General features: G+C 47.1%; 1 protein-coding gene across 1 annotated transcript in view; it reads right to left on the reverse strand.

The window, feature by feature from the left end:
• MDGA2 (MAM domain containing glycosylphosphatidylinositol anchor 2) overlaps window positions 1-17404 on the reverse strand; it is a 438982-nt gene that overhangs the window by 222848 nt on the left and 198730 nt on the right. The window contains exon 3 of the mRNA XM_056851084.1: window positions 5306-5480. Within this exon, the coding sequence (XP_056707062.1) occupies window positions 5306-5480 (175 nt within the window). The remainder of the gene's footprint in view (window positions 1-5305; window positions 5481-17404) is intronic.

Consider the following 17404-nt stretch of genomic DNA (forward strand, 5'->3'; position numbering starts at 1 on the left):
CTCAGAACTCTCTCAGCCCCACCTAACTCACAAAGGAAGGGAAGGAGATTGTAAGCCACTTTGAGACTCCTTTTAAAAAGGTAGAGAAAATTGGGGTATAAATACCAACTCTTCTTCATATTCCCAGCACATTTTCTTAAAAATCACTCTTCTTGTCCCAATGCAGTGTAGTGGTTATGAGTGGTGGAGGCTAACCTGGTGAACTGGATTGGTTTCCCCACTCCTCCACACGAAGCCTGCTGGGTGACCATGGGCTACTCACACTCTCTCAGACCCACCTACCTCACAGGGTGTCTGTTGTGGGGAGGGGAGGGGAAGGGAAGGGGATTGTAAGCTGGTTTGATTCTCCCTTAAGTGGCAGAGAAAGTCAGCATATAAAAATCACCTCTTCTTCCTATGGAGTCTTCCACATGACAAAGCTCTGCTGTGGAAGCACCATTGTAGCTGTGGATGCTGAGGTAGCTACCAAGCTTTCAGGTGGCCCTCCCCTCCCCTAGAGAGCCAGCATGGTGTAGTGGTTAAGAGCAGTGGTTTAGAGCAGTGGAGTCCGATCTGGAGAACCGGGTTTGATTCCCCCTTCCTACACATGAAGCCAGCTGGGTGACCTTTGGCTAGTTGCACCTCTCTTAGAGCTCTCTCAGCCCCACCTACCTCACAGGGTGTCTGTTGTGGGGAGGGGAAGGGAAAAAGATTGTAAGCCAGTTTGAGTCTCCCTTAAGTGGTAGAGAAAGTTGGCATATAAAAACCAACTCTTCTTCTTCTTCTCCACCCAACCTTTGGGTACCTAGCTTATTCCAAGTGGAGCCAGAACGGGGATTCCACATTCCCCCTTGGGGCTCTTAAGTTTTGGATTGGTCTCCAGTAGAACAACTAGACGTGAGTCCAGCGACACCTTAGAAACTAACAAGATTTTGGGGGTATGAGCTTTCGAGCTTTTGTCAGGCAAAAGGAGAGTAGACTCTCGAAAGCTCATACCCCAGAAACCTTGTTGGTCTCTAAGGTGCTACTGGACTCAAATCTAGGTTTCTGATTAATGGTGATGGAGCCAATGGCCTTTCATGCAGGGACGTTTCCCCGTGGTCACCCCCACCAACTGTTTCTGGGCTTCCTTTTGATTATGCATGCCTTTCCCACCCATCAGAGGTTGCCTCACTCTCCCCGCACGTTTTGCCCGTGCTTTCCAGATGCATTTGCAAAAATCTGGAAAAATGTGGGCAAAATGTGCATGGAGACGGGCGGGAAAGGCATGCATAATCAAAGGGAAGCTCTGAAGCAGTCGGCGGGGGTGGGCCGACCCTGCATAAAAGGCCAACATTGGTATTTGTTTTGCCCCCCCCCTTCCTTTCTAATTTGCCTGGAAGAAACATTCCAGTCATGGGCATTTCCTTCTCCACTTTTAATAAGGTCTACTTCATATGTTCTTATATTCACAGAAAAAGCTGTGTGCTCCTGGGGTGTCCTGGAAGTTGCATAGAGAGGGCTCAGGTCAGTGGTAATGCCCACAAAAAGTGTATGTTAAGATGCACAACATTTGGGGTGTGCATGTGTAAATTCGCTATGTGGGTCATAATGGAATTAATTGAGGGTTGTCACCATTCGTATGCTGCTTTGGACTCTGACAATGTACATGGAATCAAAACAAATGCAGGTACGACGCTTCCTTCCAATAGGGCACACCAGGTACTCTCATGGTACACAGAGATGCACCTGATAATCTGATAATGTCGAAAGGCAGAGCAAAGGTGCAGCTACTGTGGGATGAGTCAGTATCTCCAAGCGACTCCCACTCTAGAGGCGCGCAAGGGAGAGGGGATCAAGAAATAATGTTCCGATAATTATTCTTCAAATGGCCATATTGTGTCAGTACCTTCGATGGAAATGAGAAGCGGTGTTGCGGTAATAATGGCTGGCGATCTGCAGAGAGGCCCAGGCAAACTCAGCTCTGAACAGGCAGCGTGGAAATTAATGAGGCAGCCGAACGATGTTTGCAGCGCCTGAACTGAATCTTAATTGCTGCGGCCTGGAAAGAGTTATAATCCTCTGCAGGGAAACTTTGTGCTAGATTATGCCCCTGGAAAACCACAGAATCGGAGAAATCCCTGGACACACCAGCGCCGAAGAACTGAATAAGTTGAGTGGTCCTTCCCTCTCCCCGGGAAACAAATGTTCTGTGAGCAGTGAGAGGTGCAGGCAAGCATAGAGTTGGAAGGGGCCATACAGGCCTTCTAGTCCAACCCCCTCAATGCAGGATCAGCCTAGAGCATCCCTGACAAGTGCTTGTCCAGCCTCTGCTTAAAGACTGCCCATCAGGGGGAGCTCACCACCTCCCTAGGTACCTGATTCCACTGTCCAACAACTCTTACCGTAAAAAAAAAAAATTTCCTAATATCCAGCCATTACCTTTCCACCCGGAATTTAAACCCATTATTGCGAGTCCTATCCTCTGCTGCCAACAAGAACAGCTCCCTGCCCTCCTCTAAGTGACAACGCTTCCAATACTTCAAGAGAGTGATCATGTCCCCCCTCAACCTCATCTTCTCCAGACTAAACAATCCCAAGTCCCTCAGCCTTTCCTCGCAGGGCTGGGTCTCCAGGCCCCTGATCCTCCTCGTCGCTCTCCTCTGCACCCGCTCCATTCTGTCCACATCCTCCTTGAAGTGCGGCCTCCAGAACTGCACCCAATACTCCAGGTGCGGCCTGACCAATGCAGTGTACAGAGGAACTAAGACATCTTGCGATTTGGATGTTATGCCTGTATTGATGCACCCCAAGATCACATTAGCCTTTTTTTGGTTGCTGCATCACAATCCTCAACAATTTCTGCAGGATTCTTAGGGGGAGGGAAGGGAAAGCAAGTTTTCTGATATCTATCTATGTGTTTTTATCCTGCTCTTCTTCCAGGGAGCTTGGGGTAGTGTCTATGGTTCTCCCTTGTTTTGTGCGCATAACAGCCCTGCGAGGTAGGCTAGGTTGAGAGACCGTGACTGACCCCAAGGGTTCTCATCAAGCTTCACGGGCGAGTGGGAATTTGAACCCAGGTCATAATCTAGCTCTCCGACTACTGTACCACGCTACTCTAACAACAAGGTTAGTGTTGAATGCGGATATGCTCGGTGTTGCAAAGTGTGATCTCCCACACATCCACCTGATTGCTACTTGGAGGAATATTCTCCTCTGCCACCAGTCAGATGTCAAGGAAAATGAGCTTGTTGACAGAAGGTTGACGCATCTCAGCCTCCAGAGAGAGAAAGAGAGAGAGAAAGACAGAAAGAGAGAGAGAGAGTCTTCTTTCAGTTGCATTGTGGGGCCATTGCCTCCAAATACTGAGCAAATTTTGTGAAGGAGGCCGTCCCCATTCCCATTGCGGGAAGCCTCCCTGTTGTGCTCACAGCAGGGGGGAAGGAATGGGCATGAATCGCGTTTCTGGCACCCTCAATCTCAAAACGGTTCACCTTCTCTCTGGCTCACCTTTGTACACTCTTTGGACCTCTGACCGGAACTCGGGAGCCCAGGCGGTTCTGCTCGCTCGTGAAACTCCCTTCCTCAAAGACCTCAAGGAGCTTCTCCGATGCACCCAGCCCCCGCCCCCTCCTCATACTGAATTGCAAGGAATGCACTGAGGATAAGCATCAGCTTTCCTGCCCCCTTTCCTGAGAGCCAGCATTGTGTAGTGGTTAAGAGCGGTGGTTTAGAGCAGTGGACTCTGATCGGGAGAACCGGGTTCGATTCCCCACTCCTCCACATGAGTGGCGGACGCTAATCTGGTGAACCGGGTTGGTTTCCCCACGCCTATACATGAAGCCAGCTGGGTGACCTTGGGCTAGTCACAGCTCTCTCAGCCCCACTACTATGTCCTGTTGCTGGACCTCCAGAGGAACTGGTTGACCACTGTGTGAGACCGGATGCTGGACTAGATGGACCCCTGGTCTGATCCAGCAGGGCTCTTCTTATCTTCTTAATTTTCAACTGAAAGCTTTGCAATCAGCGGTGGTAGTTTTCAGGACCTTCCACACAACCATGGCAGCGATCGGACCCATATTCATGAGCCAATGTTCTGACCAACATGTTTCTGAACTGCGGAATGAATCACCTGTCGGTTGATTCCCCTCAAATTCTTCTTTCATTCTTGAAAGGTACTGCTGCACTTCGTTGTTCCTGCTAACAAACCTTGTTAACATTATTTCCCAATCCCCACAAGATTTCACATTGGGGGGGGGGGGAGAGAGAGAATGCCGCTAAAATGTCTAAGGCAAGATAAGTGCAGAGGTGTCTCAGCCAGAGCCGCCAATCAATCTCTCTTAACTGAGGGATGTGGGTAGGCCTGCCCTTTAGATGAAAGGGTCAGCTCCGTGCACCGCATGCCCAGCGCTGGCAGCCAGCTGCTTGCCTGGATCTCTCTCTTTCTCAGCCCTGGGAAAGAGGCTGGAGCCACGAAGAGTCATCCAGCTCTCCCAAAAGCACTTGCAAACACTGCCATTTTGAGGGACTTGTTTTATCTCGAATTTGAAAACGCGGAAAAAGGCAGGGAAAGGCAGGGAGAGCGCAAGGAGACCTCTGATGGTCGCTTGCATAGAATCATAGAGTTGGAAGGGACCACCAGGGTCATCTAGTCCAACCCCCTGCACAGTGCAGGAAATTCACAACTACCTCCCCCATACACCCCTAGTGACCCCTACTCCATGCCCAGAAGATGGCCAAGATGCCCTCCCTCTCATTATCTGCCTAGGGTCATAGAATCAGCATTGTTGACAGATGGCCATCTAACCTCTGTTTAAAAACCTCCAAGGGAAGAGAGCCCACCACCTCTCGAGGAAGCCTGTTCCACTGAGGAACCACTTTAACCGTTAGCAAGTTCTTCCTGATGTCCAGACAGAATCTCTTTTGATTTAATTTCAACCCGTTGGTTCTGGTCCGACCTTCTGGGGCAACAGAAAACAATTTGGCACCATCTTCTATATGACAGCCCTTCAAGTACTTGAAGATGGTTGTCATATCACCTCTCAGTCTTTTCCTCTCCAGGCTAAATATACCCAGCTCCTTCAATCTTTCCTCATAGGGCTTGGTCTCCAGACCCCTCACCATCTTCGTTGCCCTCCTCTGGACACGTTCCAGCTTGTCTACATCCTTCTTAAATTGAGGTGCCCAAAACCACAACAAAGAACCAAAGTCGTTGGAGGAGTGACGGCGAGTGAAACAGCCACGCATAAAAGGCCTATCTGCCTGGCCAGTGCTCGCCACCTCCTAACTCCCAACCCCGAAAAGCTTAGGCCCCCGAAAGCGAAAGAGCAGAACGGGTCGAACTTACAGTAGACGTCAACTCGTATGGACTTGATGGCCGGCGAGCCCAGACCGTTCTCGGCCTTGCAGTAGTAGCGCCCTCCTTGGTGCCGCTGGATGTTGGCAATCCGAAGGGTCTCGTTGTAGACGCTGGAGTCTTGGAAGCGGTCAGAGGCACTGCCTGCTGTCTTGGTCCACCTGATCTGAGCAAGCAGCGGAAAAGACTGTTATTCTAGCTTGGAAGATGGTACACAGACACACACACACAGATTAGCCCTTGCCTTTCTGAGAAGATATAAAACTTGGCTTGTCAAGATGTTAGAATTAGTGGAAATGGCCAAACTAACTGCTTTGATCAGAGAAAATAGCTTATCTAAGTTTGTGGGAAATTGGAAACCATTTATGGACTTTTTGTGTAATACAGAAAAGAACGAATTGATGATCTGTGGGATTGAAGAGTAGAAGAATAAGAATGTAGGTATATTAGAAAAAGTTTGATTTTTTAGTTCTAAGAATAATTTAAAAATAATTTTGTATATGTAGCTAGAGAACAGGCTGTAATTTCTTATTTAGATTTATGTTCAATACAAACTAAAACGGAAGTTTTCTTTGTTGCTGTGTTTGTTTTTCATTTACCCTTTTTTCTTTATTTTGTTTATTGTAATTTTGTTAACAATAACTTTAATAAAATTATTTTTAAAAGTTCAATGTTTGTTTCTTTGTTCAATATTTCTCACTGGGACTTAAGGCAGGCTACATAGAGCAGACCACCACAATCAACAGAGTGGGACGCCAAAAGACAATGCGAACGGATTTGGCTTGGAGAGATCTGGAAACCAACCACGTGAAGTACAGGGTAAGTGTTAACACGACGTGTTAAACTAAAGCAAAAATGACATAGGAGGAATCTTCTTTCTGAATGACCTCATTACAATGCATCCCTATTTCCTGTGCAGAAAGTCCTCTTGAATAATTCAGTAGAAAACAGCAAAGAGTCCAGTAGCACCTTAAAGACTTCATGCATAGGAGTGTCACCTGAGGTTCGTTGCTCACTGGACCCACATTTTCCTGTTGGGAATCTCTGCACCAGCAGTCTCCAAGCTCAAATCAAGTCCCCGCCCCTTTAAATGCTGTTTTGTAATTGTCTTACTTATAGTGCTTACTGTGAGAACCCCCCCCCCAAACCCAACTGCAGCATGAAAAAGCATTTTAAGAACAACTACAACAAACGGAGCAATCTGAAAGGAAAAAGGGGGGGAATCCAAGCCTCGGTTTTAAAAAGCTTTTCTTCTGCTCAGAAAGAGTTCTGAGAAAGCAGAAAGTATTTGAAAAAACCTTTAATGGCATAAGTAATATTAAAGTATTTGAATCCCTGCCTCTGTCCATGCTGCTTTGTAATTGGCTGTAAGGGAAACCAAGCGTGCAAGCCCCGCACTTTGCCTTATGCACAGGGATTTCACCCAGGCTTTGCTCAGGGAAGATGGAAGAGTCAGGTTAATAGAGGAATGGGAAGGTTGTGAGGGCTGGCAGCGAGGTCATCTCTAATGGAAGGAAAACTCATGCAAAACTCCAAGGAACAACCGAGATGGACAAGGGGAGAACGTGAGTAAAAGTACCCATGCATAAACAACCTAGCAAAAATTCTGCCGGGGTACGAGCTTTCACGAGTCACAGCTCACTTTCTTCAGATACCTGAAGAAGTACCTGAGATGCAGTAATTGAAGAAGTGAGCTGTGGCTCATGAAAGCTCATATTCTGCCAGAAATTGTATTAGTCTTTACGGTGTTACTGGACTCTTTGCTCTTTTCTGCTGCTGTTGACAGACTAAACACAACTACCCATCATGAATAATTCAGCGTTGTTTATCTAGCGGAAAGCCAAGAAGGGGGGAGCCTTCCTAACCTCATCAGGGAGGCCACAACAGAGAAGGGCCTGTGTCTGGAAAGTTGTCAATTTTGCCCATTTGCAGAGTGGCACCCATACACTTTGCCTACTTCTGGATCCATTACTTGTAGAAGAAGAAGAGTTGGTTTTTATATGCCAACTTTCTCTCCCACTTAAGGAAGAATCAAACCGGCTTACAATCACCTTCCTCTCCCCTCCCCACAACAGACACCCTGGGAGGTAGGTGGGGCTGAGAGAGCTGTGACTAGCCCAAGGTCACCCAGCTGTCTTCATGTGAAGGACTGGGGAAACCAAGCTGGTTCACCAGATTAGCCTCCGCCACTCATGTGGAGGAGTGGGGAATCAAACCCGGTTCTCCAGATCAGACTCCACCGCTCCAAACCACCGCTCTGAACCACTACACCATGCAGGGGGCATGCTGTGACACCCCCAATCATGGTTACTGGCCCTGCTTCTAGTCTGGTCCATGTGTTTTTTCATTGAATTATTGCTGGAGTACTTAAATCTGTTAACCTTTCCCAAGTATAGGAGAGACTATAGGATGGCCCGATTGAACGCTCTGCTATCCCCTAAGCTGAAGGGCAGATTTAGTAAATCTCCATTTCCCAATAGGATCTGCCCTTGTGGTCTGGCAGTAGAGGCACAATAAATCACTTGTTGTTTTCCACTGTCTGTCATTTGAGGCTGATAGACAGGGGCTGGTTGAGTCATTTGATAATGGAAAGAAGGCACTCACCCTTCCTGATTTTTTTAAATAACAAACAAATTGAACATAGTAAAGATTGCAACATTGTAAAGATGTGTGTGTGTGTGTGTGTGTGTGCGTGCAGTCATCTTGCTTGTGGTCTTCCTGGAGGCACCTTGTTAGCCAGTGTGAACAGACTGCTGGATTTGATGGGCCTGGGTCTGATCCAGCATGGCTTTTCACATGTTCATATAAACAGAGTTGTAAGGGACCACCAGGGTCATCAAGTCCAACCCCCTGCACAATGCAGGGAATTCACACACCCCCCACACCCCCAGTGACCCGTACTCCATGCCCAGATGGCCAAGGTGCCCTCCCTCTCATCATCTGCCTCAGGTCATAGAATCAGCATTGCTGACAGATGGCCATCTAACCTCTTCTTAAAAACCTCCAGGGAAAGAGAGCTCACCACCTCCCGAGGAAGCCTGTTCCACTGAGGAACCGCTCTAACTATTAGAAAATTCTTCCTAATGTCTAGACAGAAACTCCTTTGATTTAATTTCAACCCACTGGTTCTGCTCCGACCTACTGGGGAACAGAAAACAACTCGGCACCATTCTGCCTATTTTAAAGGATAAGGGGAATATATTAAATATTTTAGCCATTGTGCTTTAGCGGGGTCCTGCTTAAGACGTACTGGCCATTTGAGCAGAATCATTAAAGTAAATAATTACTTTATAATTTTAACTGTATTTTTAATTGTTCAATTTTTTTTTTAATGTTCACTACCTTGGGGACCCTGATAGTGTGGAAAGGCAGCATAACAATGTTTTAAACAACCAAATGCATAATGTGTCCTGTTTCTACACTACATCCATAATCCCCATCACCCAAGAGCAATTAAAAAAGAAGACGGGTGTTTTTGAAGGGGATATAGGGTTGCCTCCTAGCGATTTTCTCAGGGCTGCAGCTTCCTTTACTTGAAGAGCCAATCACATTGAGCTTGAGGAAGGCGCCAAAGTAAGAAGGCAGAATGCAACTCATTAGGAAAAATTATTCCACCAATTATGTTTGAAATAGCAGAGGGGGGAATCTATAAGCAAAAGCAAGCACGGTACATCTGGATTTAAGATTAATTTCTTCCAATAGTTGGGGGGAAACATTAAATGTGCGCATATATAGCTAGACACAGTTGTAAGACCAATTCTGCTAAAAGTGTATCACCTGGATCTAATTGGCTCTTTTTCAGAGATGCTGAAGAACTCTCGCTGTGATGCCTCAGCTTTTTAATCTCAGGGAACAGGTTGTCGAAATCATAAAAACACCTAGTTATTTTTTCCCCCTCCCCGACAGGGATGAACTCAATTTCCACAGCTCTCGCTATCCTGACAAATCTGGCTGTTTCAGTCAAGAGTCTGCCTTCCTTTGCCAAACTCTTGGCAAGATAGTGATAGCAGAAGAATGCCAGGAGATGGGGGTGCCATCTGTGCATGCCTCAGAATATTCAAGATGGCAGGGCCTGGATCTGATCAACATCATCTCCTCGATAGTCTAGCTGCCCGAGCAAAGAAAAGAAGGCTAAGAAGGCGGCAGCTGCTGAAGAGTGTTGTTAATGCTTATGTGGATTCCACCACCTTAAACAGAAGAAGAGTTGGTTTTTATACCCCGATTTTCTCTACCTTTAAGGAGTCTCAAACCGGCTTACAATGGCCTTCCCTTCCCCTCCCCACAACAGACACCTTGTGAGGTAGGTGGGGCTGAGAGAGTTCTGAGATAACTGTGACTAGCTCAAGGTCACCTAGCAGGCTTCATGTAGAGGAGGGGGAATCAAACCCGGTTCTCCAGATTAGAGTCCACCGCTCTTAACCACTACACCACTCTGCCTCTCAGAGGCTGAGGCAAACATCTTTCACTTTGACTACTTCTAGATCCATTACTTGTAGAAGAAGAAGAAGAAGAAGAAGAGTTGGTTTTTATATGCCAACTTTCTCTACCACTTAAGGGAGAATCAAACCGGCTTACAATCACCTTCCCTTCCCCTCCCTACAACAGACACCCTGTGAGGTAGGTGAGGCTGAGAGAGCTCTAAGAGAGCTGTGACTAGCCCTAGGTCACCCAGCTGGCTTCATGTGTAGGAGTGGAGAAACAAACCCAGTTCACCAGATTAGTGTCCACCACTCATATGGAGGAGTGGGGAATCAAACCCGGTTCTCCAGATTAAACTCCACCACTCCAAACCACAGTTCTTAACCACTACATCATGCTGGCTCTCGGGGATCAGACCTGGAACCTTCTGCATGTGAACAAGTAGCAAACTGTGAACTGCCCCTCTATTGCATTATACCCCACTGAGGTCTCTGCCCTTCCCGAACCCTGCCAGCCTCTGCCCTCAAAATCTCCAGGAATTTCACAATCCAGGGCTGGCAACCCAACCTCTGACCAGTGAGAAATCATGTCAAGGGATGGGGGAGTACTTCTTTGTAATGTGTTACACTGTTGATAATGCAAAATACATAGACTAGCCACAACCATAAGGTAAGTATGAGGTAGGTGTAATTAAATGTGTTTACTTATATATTTGTAAATAGTATCAATGACAGAATTGTCAATATCATGTACAGGTCTCAAAAATGCATATACAATCCCAAACAGAAGGTCCCAAATAGGGTACTGTTCAAGGGCAGAAAAATACAATTCCAAGCAAAAAAATACGTACACAATCTCAAATAGAAAGTCCCAAATGAGGTACTATTCTAGAGAAGAAGAAATAATTCCAGGCGAAAAACGGTCCTCTAGAGGCAATCTTACCATTTCACAATCATAATTCTGTCATTGATACTATTTAGACTTAGATGAGTAAATGCATTTAATTACACCTACCTTGTACTTACCTTATAGTTCTGGCTAGTCTATGTATTTTGCATTATTAACAGTGAGAAATCATGTTCCGCGTGTGATCCTTGATCGGCTGCCATCCTTCTAGGAGTGAAAAAAGAAGTCCCATCCAAACCACCCCCCAAAAGAAAAAAACAAACAAACACCAGAATATTAAGCATACAAAAAGGTGAACATTAAAGGGTTTTTTTTTGGGGGGGGGGGATATCCCCACATCTGCGTAATGCATTTTCAGCTTAAAAATTTAAATGACTGAACATTTGATGCAGCCACAGAGCCCCTCCCGGGTCCCTCGCCCTGGTCGCTGCCTATCTCTTGTGTCCTTTCTTTCCACAGCTAGCAGGTCTCTGAATGCTTGTGCGACCGAATTGGTACACCCCACCATCCCCACGCCAGCCAATAGGAATTTAGGAGTCCGGCTGCCAGCCAATCAAGACGTATGCTGTCAAGACGATTCAATCTGCATGTGAGACGGCCAACTTGAGCACAGCTATATTTCCCCATCGCAGACTGTCAGCGTTTTTGCTATTATTAAACTCTTGGCTACAAGGAGCATTAAATCATCTGTACGGGGGGGAAAATGGGCCGCAGGATAAATGCCTGATAGGATGTCAGACTGATTGCTTTCTTTTGTTTTCCCACTTCTGCATTAGCAGAGGCAACCTCCGTTGCATTCATAGGGAGGGGAGGCAGAATTCAGAATAATCACCCTGGTGTTTTTGAGATTAGCAGGCAAAAGAGGAAGACGCCTTTCATGCCACATTTTTTTTTAAATCAACTTTCTAAGCAGATTAAACGGACAATACATTTCAGGTCTATGTTTTGGCTGACAGGGAAATGCATTTTGCATTGCCCATGTACGCAAAAAGGACCAGACTCTTCCTTCACCTGTCACAGACTGCCACACGGGTCTACATCGCCCCAATCCGCAGCCCCGTGAACGCTGTTGATACGGAAAAAGGTTTCCGTCTCTTGTGGTTTTCCCAGCTCAATCCAGTGAAAGGGTGGCCTTTTATTATGATCAGCACATTACCTTTAATGTTTTGCAGGACAATGATTCAGCTCAAACCCAACCCCTTTCCGACTATATATTACTCTTCCTACACACTTGACACTGAGAGACACTGTCCTTCAGTGTTACTCCTCTGAGGATGCCTGCCACAGTTGCTGGCGAAACGTCAGGAAAGAAAACACCAAGACCACGGTCACACAGCCCGGCTAACCTACAAGAACCGAGTGGCCTTTTATGTTTGGCTGTTTCCCTAGCGGCCGGTCACCCTTCTGACGATCCAAGTCTTTGTTGTGATTATGAATGCATTTGCCGACTGTCAGAGGTTCCCTTGCTCTCGCCGCATGTTTCAGCGCATTCTGCTCGCGTTTCCCGGATGCTGTTTTAGGGAAAATCCAGGGGATGCGGGGAAAAACATGCGGAAATGTGTGGGGAAGGCGAGGTGACCTCTGACGGCCAGGAAAGGCATGCATAACCAAAACAAACACCCAGATCGTCGGAGGGGTGACCACGAGGGAAACAGCCAAGCATAAAAGGCCACAAACGTCACAGACACAATAGGACCAAAATGTGTAACTTGACAGTTCTGTACTGTAACGTGGAGAGATCTCCTAGGAGGCAGGTCGTCAGGGCGGGGTGCAAATCGCACATACGGTTTATGGAAGAGGGTGTCACTTTACAGGCACAGACATAACCCCTGCCTGAAGCTATGCAAGAATCACAGAACCAGATATTGCTATTTCTTCTTCGACCTCCCTTCAACCTTCCAGCGTGGTGTAGCGGTTAAGAGCGGTGGTTTGGAGCGGGGGACTCTGATCCGGAGAACCGGGTTCGATTCCCCACTCCTCCACATGAGCGGCGGACGATAATCTGGTGAACTGGATTTGTTTCCCCACTCCTCCACATGAAGCCAGCTGGGTGACCTTGGGCTAGTCACACTCTCTCAGCCCCACCTACCTCACAGGGTGTCTGTTGTGGGGAGGGGAAGGGATGGTGATTGCAAGCTGGTTTGAGTCTCCCTTAATTAGTAAAGAAAGTCAGCATATAAAAACCAACTCTTATTATTATTATGTATTTATTTAAAAATCTTCATTAATAAGGTTGCCAACCTCCAGGTGGTGGCTGGAGATATGCTATTACAACTGAGCTCCAGGCGACACAGATCAGTTCCTCTGGAGAAAATGGCTGCTTTAGAAGGTGGACTCTATGGCATTATACCCCACTGAAGTCCCTCCCCTCCCCAAACCCCGCCCTCCTCAGGCTCCATCCCCAAAATCTCCAGGTATTTCCTAACCCAAAGCTGACAACCCTATTTATTAGCCACCTTTCTTCCTTACAGTACTCAAGGAGCCTGACAACATAGTGTGGGGGGGGGGGGGAAACAGATCAAATAAAATGCATCGAAAACATAAAAACCAACATTTAAAATCACAATTCAGGACTGCTAGTAAACTTAACCAGTATGTGGTCCTACATAAAACAGTCCAACTTCCTCCTGAAATTGCTCCATAATCATGGGGCTGCCACCAAGAAGGACCACTCTCGTGTATCCACCAAATGAGCTTTCTTGGTTGGTGGTACAGTGAGGAGGGCCCTTTCATGTTATCTTAATTCCCAGGTAGGAATGTATGGGAGAAGACGGTCCCTCAGATAATGGGTCCCAAGCCATGTAGGGCTTCAAGGTCAAAACCAAAACCTTGAATGAAGCTTGGGAGCAGATCAATAAACAGTGTAAAAGTTGAAATATCAGGGTCACAAGCTCCTGATAGCTGGCCCCGACCGACAGCATAGCTGCAGTATTCTGCATCAGCTGCAGCCTCCAAACACTCTTCAAGGGTGGCCCCAAGTAGAGTGCATTTCCGCAGCCCAGTCTAGATCTGATTGACCTAGGAATGGATGCAGCTGAATCACCAGAGAAAGCTGGGCTTAGCCTCAGTTTCTGAACCTTAAGAACATAAGAATCCCCCTGCTGGATAAGACCAATGTCCATCAAGTCCAGCAGTCTGTTCACAAAGTGGCCAACCAGGTGCCTCCAGGAAGCCCCCAAACAAGACGACTGCAGCAGGACCATCCTGTCTGTGTTCCACGGCATCTCATACAATAGGCATGCTCCTCTGAATAGGACTACTCCCCTGTTAAAGCCTTAGAGACTGGAGAGAACAGGTAGGCATCATGACTAGTATTCATTTTGACCAGTAGCCATGGATGAATAGGACCACTCCCCTGTTAAACCTTAGAATCATAGAATTGGAAAGTACCACCAGGGTCATCTAGTCCAACCCCCTGCACAATGCAGGGAATTCACAACTACCTACCCCCCCCCCCCAGTGACCCCTACTTCATGCCCAGAAGATGGCCAAGATGCCCTCCCTCTCATCATCTCCTTAAGGTCTTAGAATCAGCATTGCTGACAGATGGCCATCTAGTCTCTGCTTAAAAACTTCCAGCGAAGGAGCATTGACCCCCTCCCGAGAAAGCCTGTTCCACTGTGGAACCACTCTGTTAGAAAATTCTTCCTATTGTCTAGACGGAAACGCTGTTGATTTAATTTCAACCAGTTGGTTCTGGTCCGACCTGGGGCAACAGAAAGCAGCTCGGCACCCCCCTCTATGTGACAGCCCTTCAAGTTCTTGAAGATGGTTATCCTACCCCTCTCAGCCTTCTCTTCTCCTTCCAAGTTGGCAGCAATCACCACATCCTGGGGCAGGGCGTTCCACAGTTTAATGATGCATTGTGTGAGCGACCTTGTGTTGTGAGAAGATTCCTATTAGCAGATTTGTTTGGAAATTGCTTGTTAATTCTTGTAGGCTTACACCCCCGAAACATATAGAAAATGGCCATGTAGCCAGAGAGGGCAATCTGGCACACTCTTTTTACCATGGCAAATTGTAGGATGCTTCACGCAAGTGGTTGGGAGGGTGGGGGCTTGGGAATTTTTCTTGCAGCCAACCCAGCAGGACGTTATTGGCTGCCCAGCAAGACTGGCAGGGCAACATGCCGCTTCCCGTTTGAAGGCTGCACGCTATGGGTGATAAACGGGCAGGCGTGGTACAGAAATCTCTCTTCCTGTCTTATTTTACATGCTAATGGCTGCGAAACGGCTCAGCATCCCTGCTCCAAACAACAACGTCGGTCATTTCGAGCTGAAGACAAACAAGCGAAATGAACGCTGAATTATGGCAAAAGAGCCAATTGAAACCCAGCTGAAAAGAAGCCCTGCGGCCAGTAATTGTGACGGATGTTCCTTAGCTCACAAGCCATCGATATCCACAGAAAAATGTTTCTGGCCCTTTGAATGCTGCCCACGCCTTCTCACGCTGCTATCTTGGCTAGAGTTAAAACTGCTAAAGCCTCAGGTGCCTGCGTGTTCTTAGCTGTATATTCTGTTTGTGCACTTCACACATGCACACATGTTCTTACAGGTCTGTTACACACAGCATCATGGGTTTCGTAGCCTAGAGCTGCTGCATGCAACAGGGAAGAAGCATGCATGCATGGGAACTTTGGTTTTAGAAAATGTATAATTCTGTTCTGCTACTGAAATAACAACTCAAGCTCAGTTCGCTGTATATCGAGCCAGCGTGGTGCAGTGGTTAACAGCGGCAGACTCTAATTTGGAGGTTTGATTGCCCACTTCTAGAATAGAACCATAGAGTTGGAAGGGGCCATACAGAGTCCCCCGTTCCAAACCACCGCTCTTAACCACTACACCACGCTGGCTCTCTGATCTGGAGAACCGGGTTTAATTCCCCGCTCCTTCACATGAGCAACGGACGCTAATCTGGTGAACTGGATTGGTTTCCCCACTCCTACACATGAAGCCAGCTGGGTGACCTTGGGCTAGTCACAGTTCTCCTAGAGCTCTCTCAGCCCCACCTACCTACTACCAGGGTGTCTGTTGCGGGGAAGGGAAGGTGATTGTAAGCCCTTTTGAGACTCCTTAAAAAGGTAGAGAAAGTTGGCATGTAAAAACCAACTCTTCTTTTTCTTCATTTCACACTTGCCTGGGTGAGGGTAATATTGTCTGCAGCCCTGCTTGATTTAATCAGATCGCCTGCCACTGTATGGTCCCAACCACCTCCAGGCCCATCCAAGGGGCACCCCCTAAGTGCCCTGAATTGTGTAATGAGCCAGACAGGTGTGGAGACCCAGCATGGCAGCTCTGGCCTGCGGTCATGTGTTGGGGTTCTTGCCATGTGTCTGGGAATTCCCTACATCCCGCGACAGGCTGCATCTCTCAGGATGACGGATAAGTTGGCACGGCTCCTTCGCGCTCTGCAGATGCTCGCCTGTGAGTCACGCCATGCGCTTTGTCAAATCATCTTTCCTAGCAGCTAAGTGGTAAACCGGGGAGAGGAGCCGCGCGTGAGGATTTGTTGTGGGGGCTTCCAGAGGCGCAGAACCTCCCCCTTTGATTTCCGCAGACGTTTTCCCTCTCCCTAAAATGCGGAGCTGTATTCTGAGACACGTCACTCAACAAAACAGATGATCAGTTTTCACACAAGGCTATTTTGCTCACTTTCCCCTTTAACAGCACAGATTGAGGGTGTGACATTCTGACTTGGCATTGAAGCTGAATCCAGACAATATGGAGGGACTGTGTCATATTACGCTGGCTACCAATCTACTCCCAATCCCAACTCAAGGTGTTGGTTTTGACCTTGAAATCCCTACATGGTTTGAGACCGAGGTATCTGAAGGACCGTCTTCTCCCATATGCTTTTGCCCAGGGAATTAAGATCACAAGTAGAGGCCCTCCTGACTGTCATCAATCAAAGAAATGTGTCTGGTGGGCACACGAGGGAGGGCCTTTTTGGTGGCAGCCCCAAGATTATGGCGCTACCTCCCCAGGGAGGTGTGCCTGACCTCCTTATTTTCGATCTTGCGGAGGCAGTTGAAGACCATGTTATTTCAGACTGCCCTTGACTACTTTTGTTTTTATTTATTGGCAGTCACAACAGAGAATTTAAATTGAGGTCTTTTTAAAAATAATAGAAGAAGAAGAAGAAGAAGAAGAAGAAGAAGAAGAAGAAGAAGAAGAAGAAGAAGACTGGGTTTTTATATGCCGACTTTCTCTACCTTTTAAAGAGAATCAAACCGGCTTACAATCACCTTCCCTCCGCACAACAGACACCCTGTGAGGTAGGTGGGGCTGAGAGAACTCTAAGAGAGCTGTGACTGGCCCAAGGTCACCCAGAAGGCTTCATGCAGAGGAGTGGAAACCAAACTGGTTCACCAGATTAGAGTTTGCTGCTCACGTGGAGGAGTGGGGAATCAAACCTGGTTCTCCAGATTAGAGTCCACCGCTCTTATCCACTACACCACACTTACAATTTGCATTGTAAGCCACCTTGAGTTCCGAAAGAAAGAAAGAAAGAAAGAAAGAAAGAAAGAAAGAAAGAAAGAAAGAAAGAAAGAAAGAAAGAAAGAAAGAAAGAAAGAAAGAGCTACAGTGGGGAATGGCTAACATATCCAAGTTGCCCACCAAGAGATGAATAGCAGCAATTTACGATATTCCTCCCCCCCCCCCACCCCGTAATTTGTTCTCCTGGGACTTTTCAAGGTTTCACTGCTTTATATTTAGTTTTCTTCTAGTGAATAATAAATATTGATTATATGATTAGACAAATCGC

The sequence above is a fragment of the Euleptes europaea genome, chromosome 6 (genome assembly GCF_029931775.1).
Source record: "Euleptes europaea isolate rEulEur1 chromosome 6, rEulEur1.hap1, whole genome shotgun sequence".
NCBI classification, from domain to species: domain Eukaryota; kingdom Metazoa; phylum Chordata; class Lepidosauria; order Squamata; family Sphaerodactylidae; genus Euleptes; species Euleptes europaea.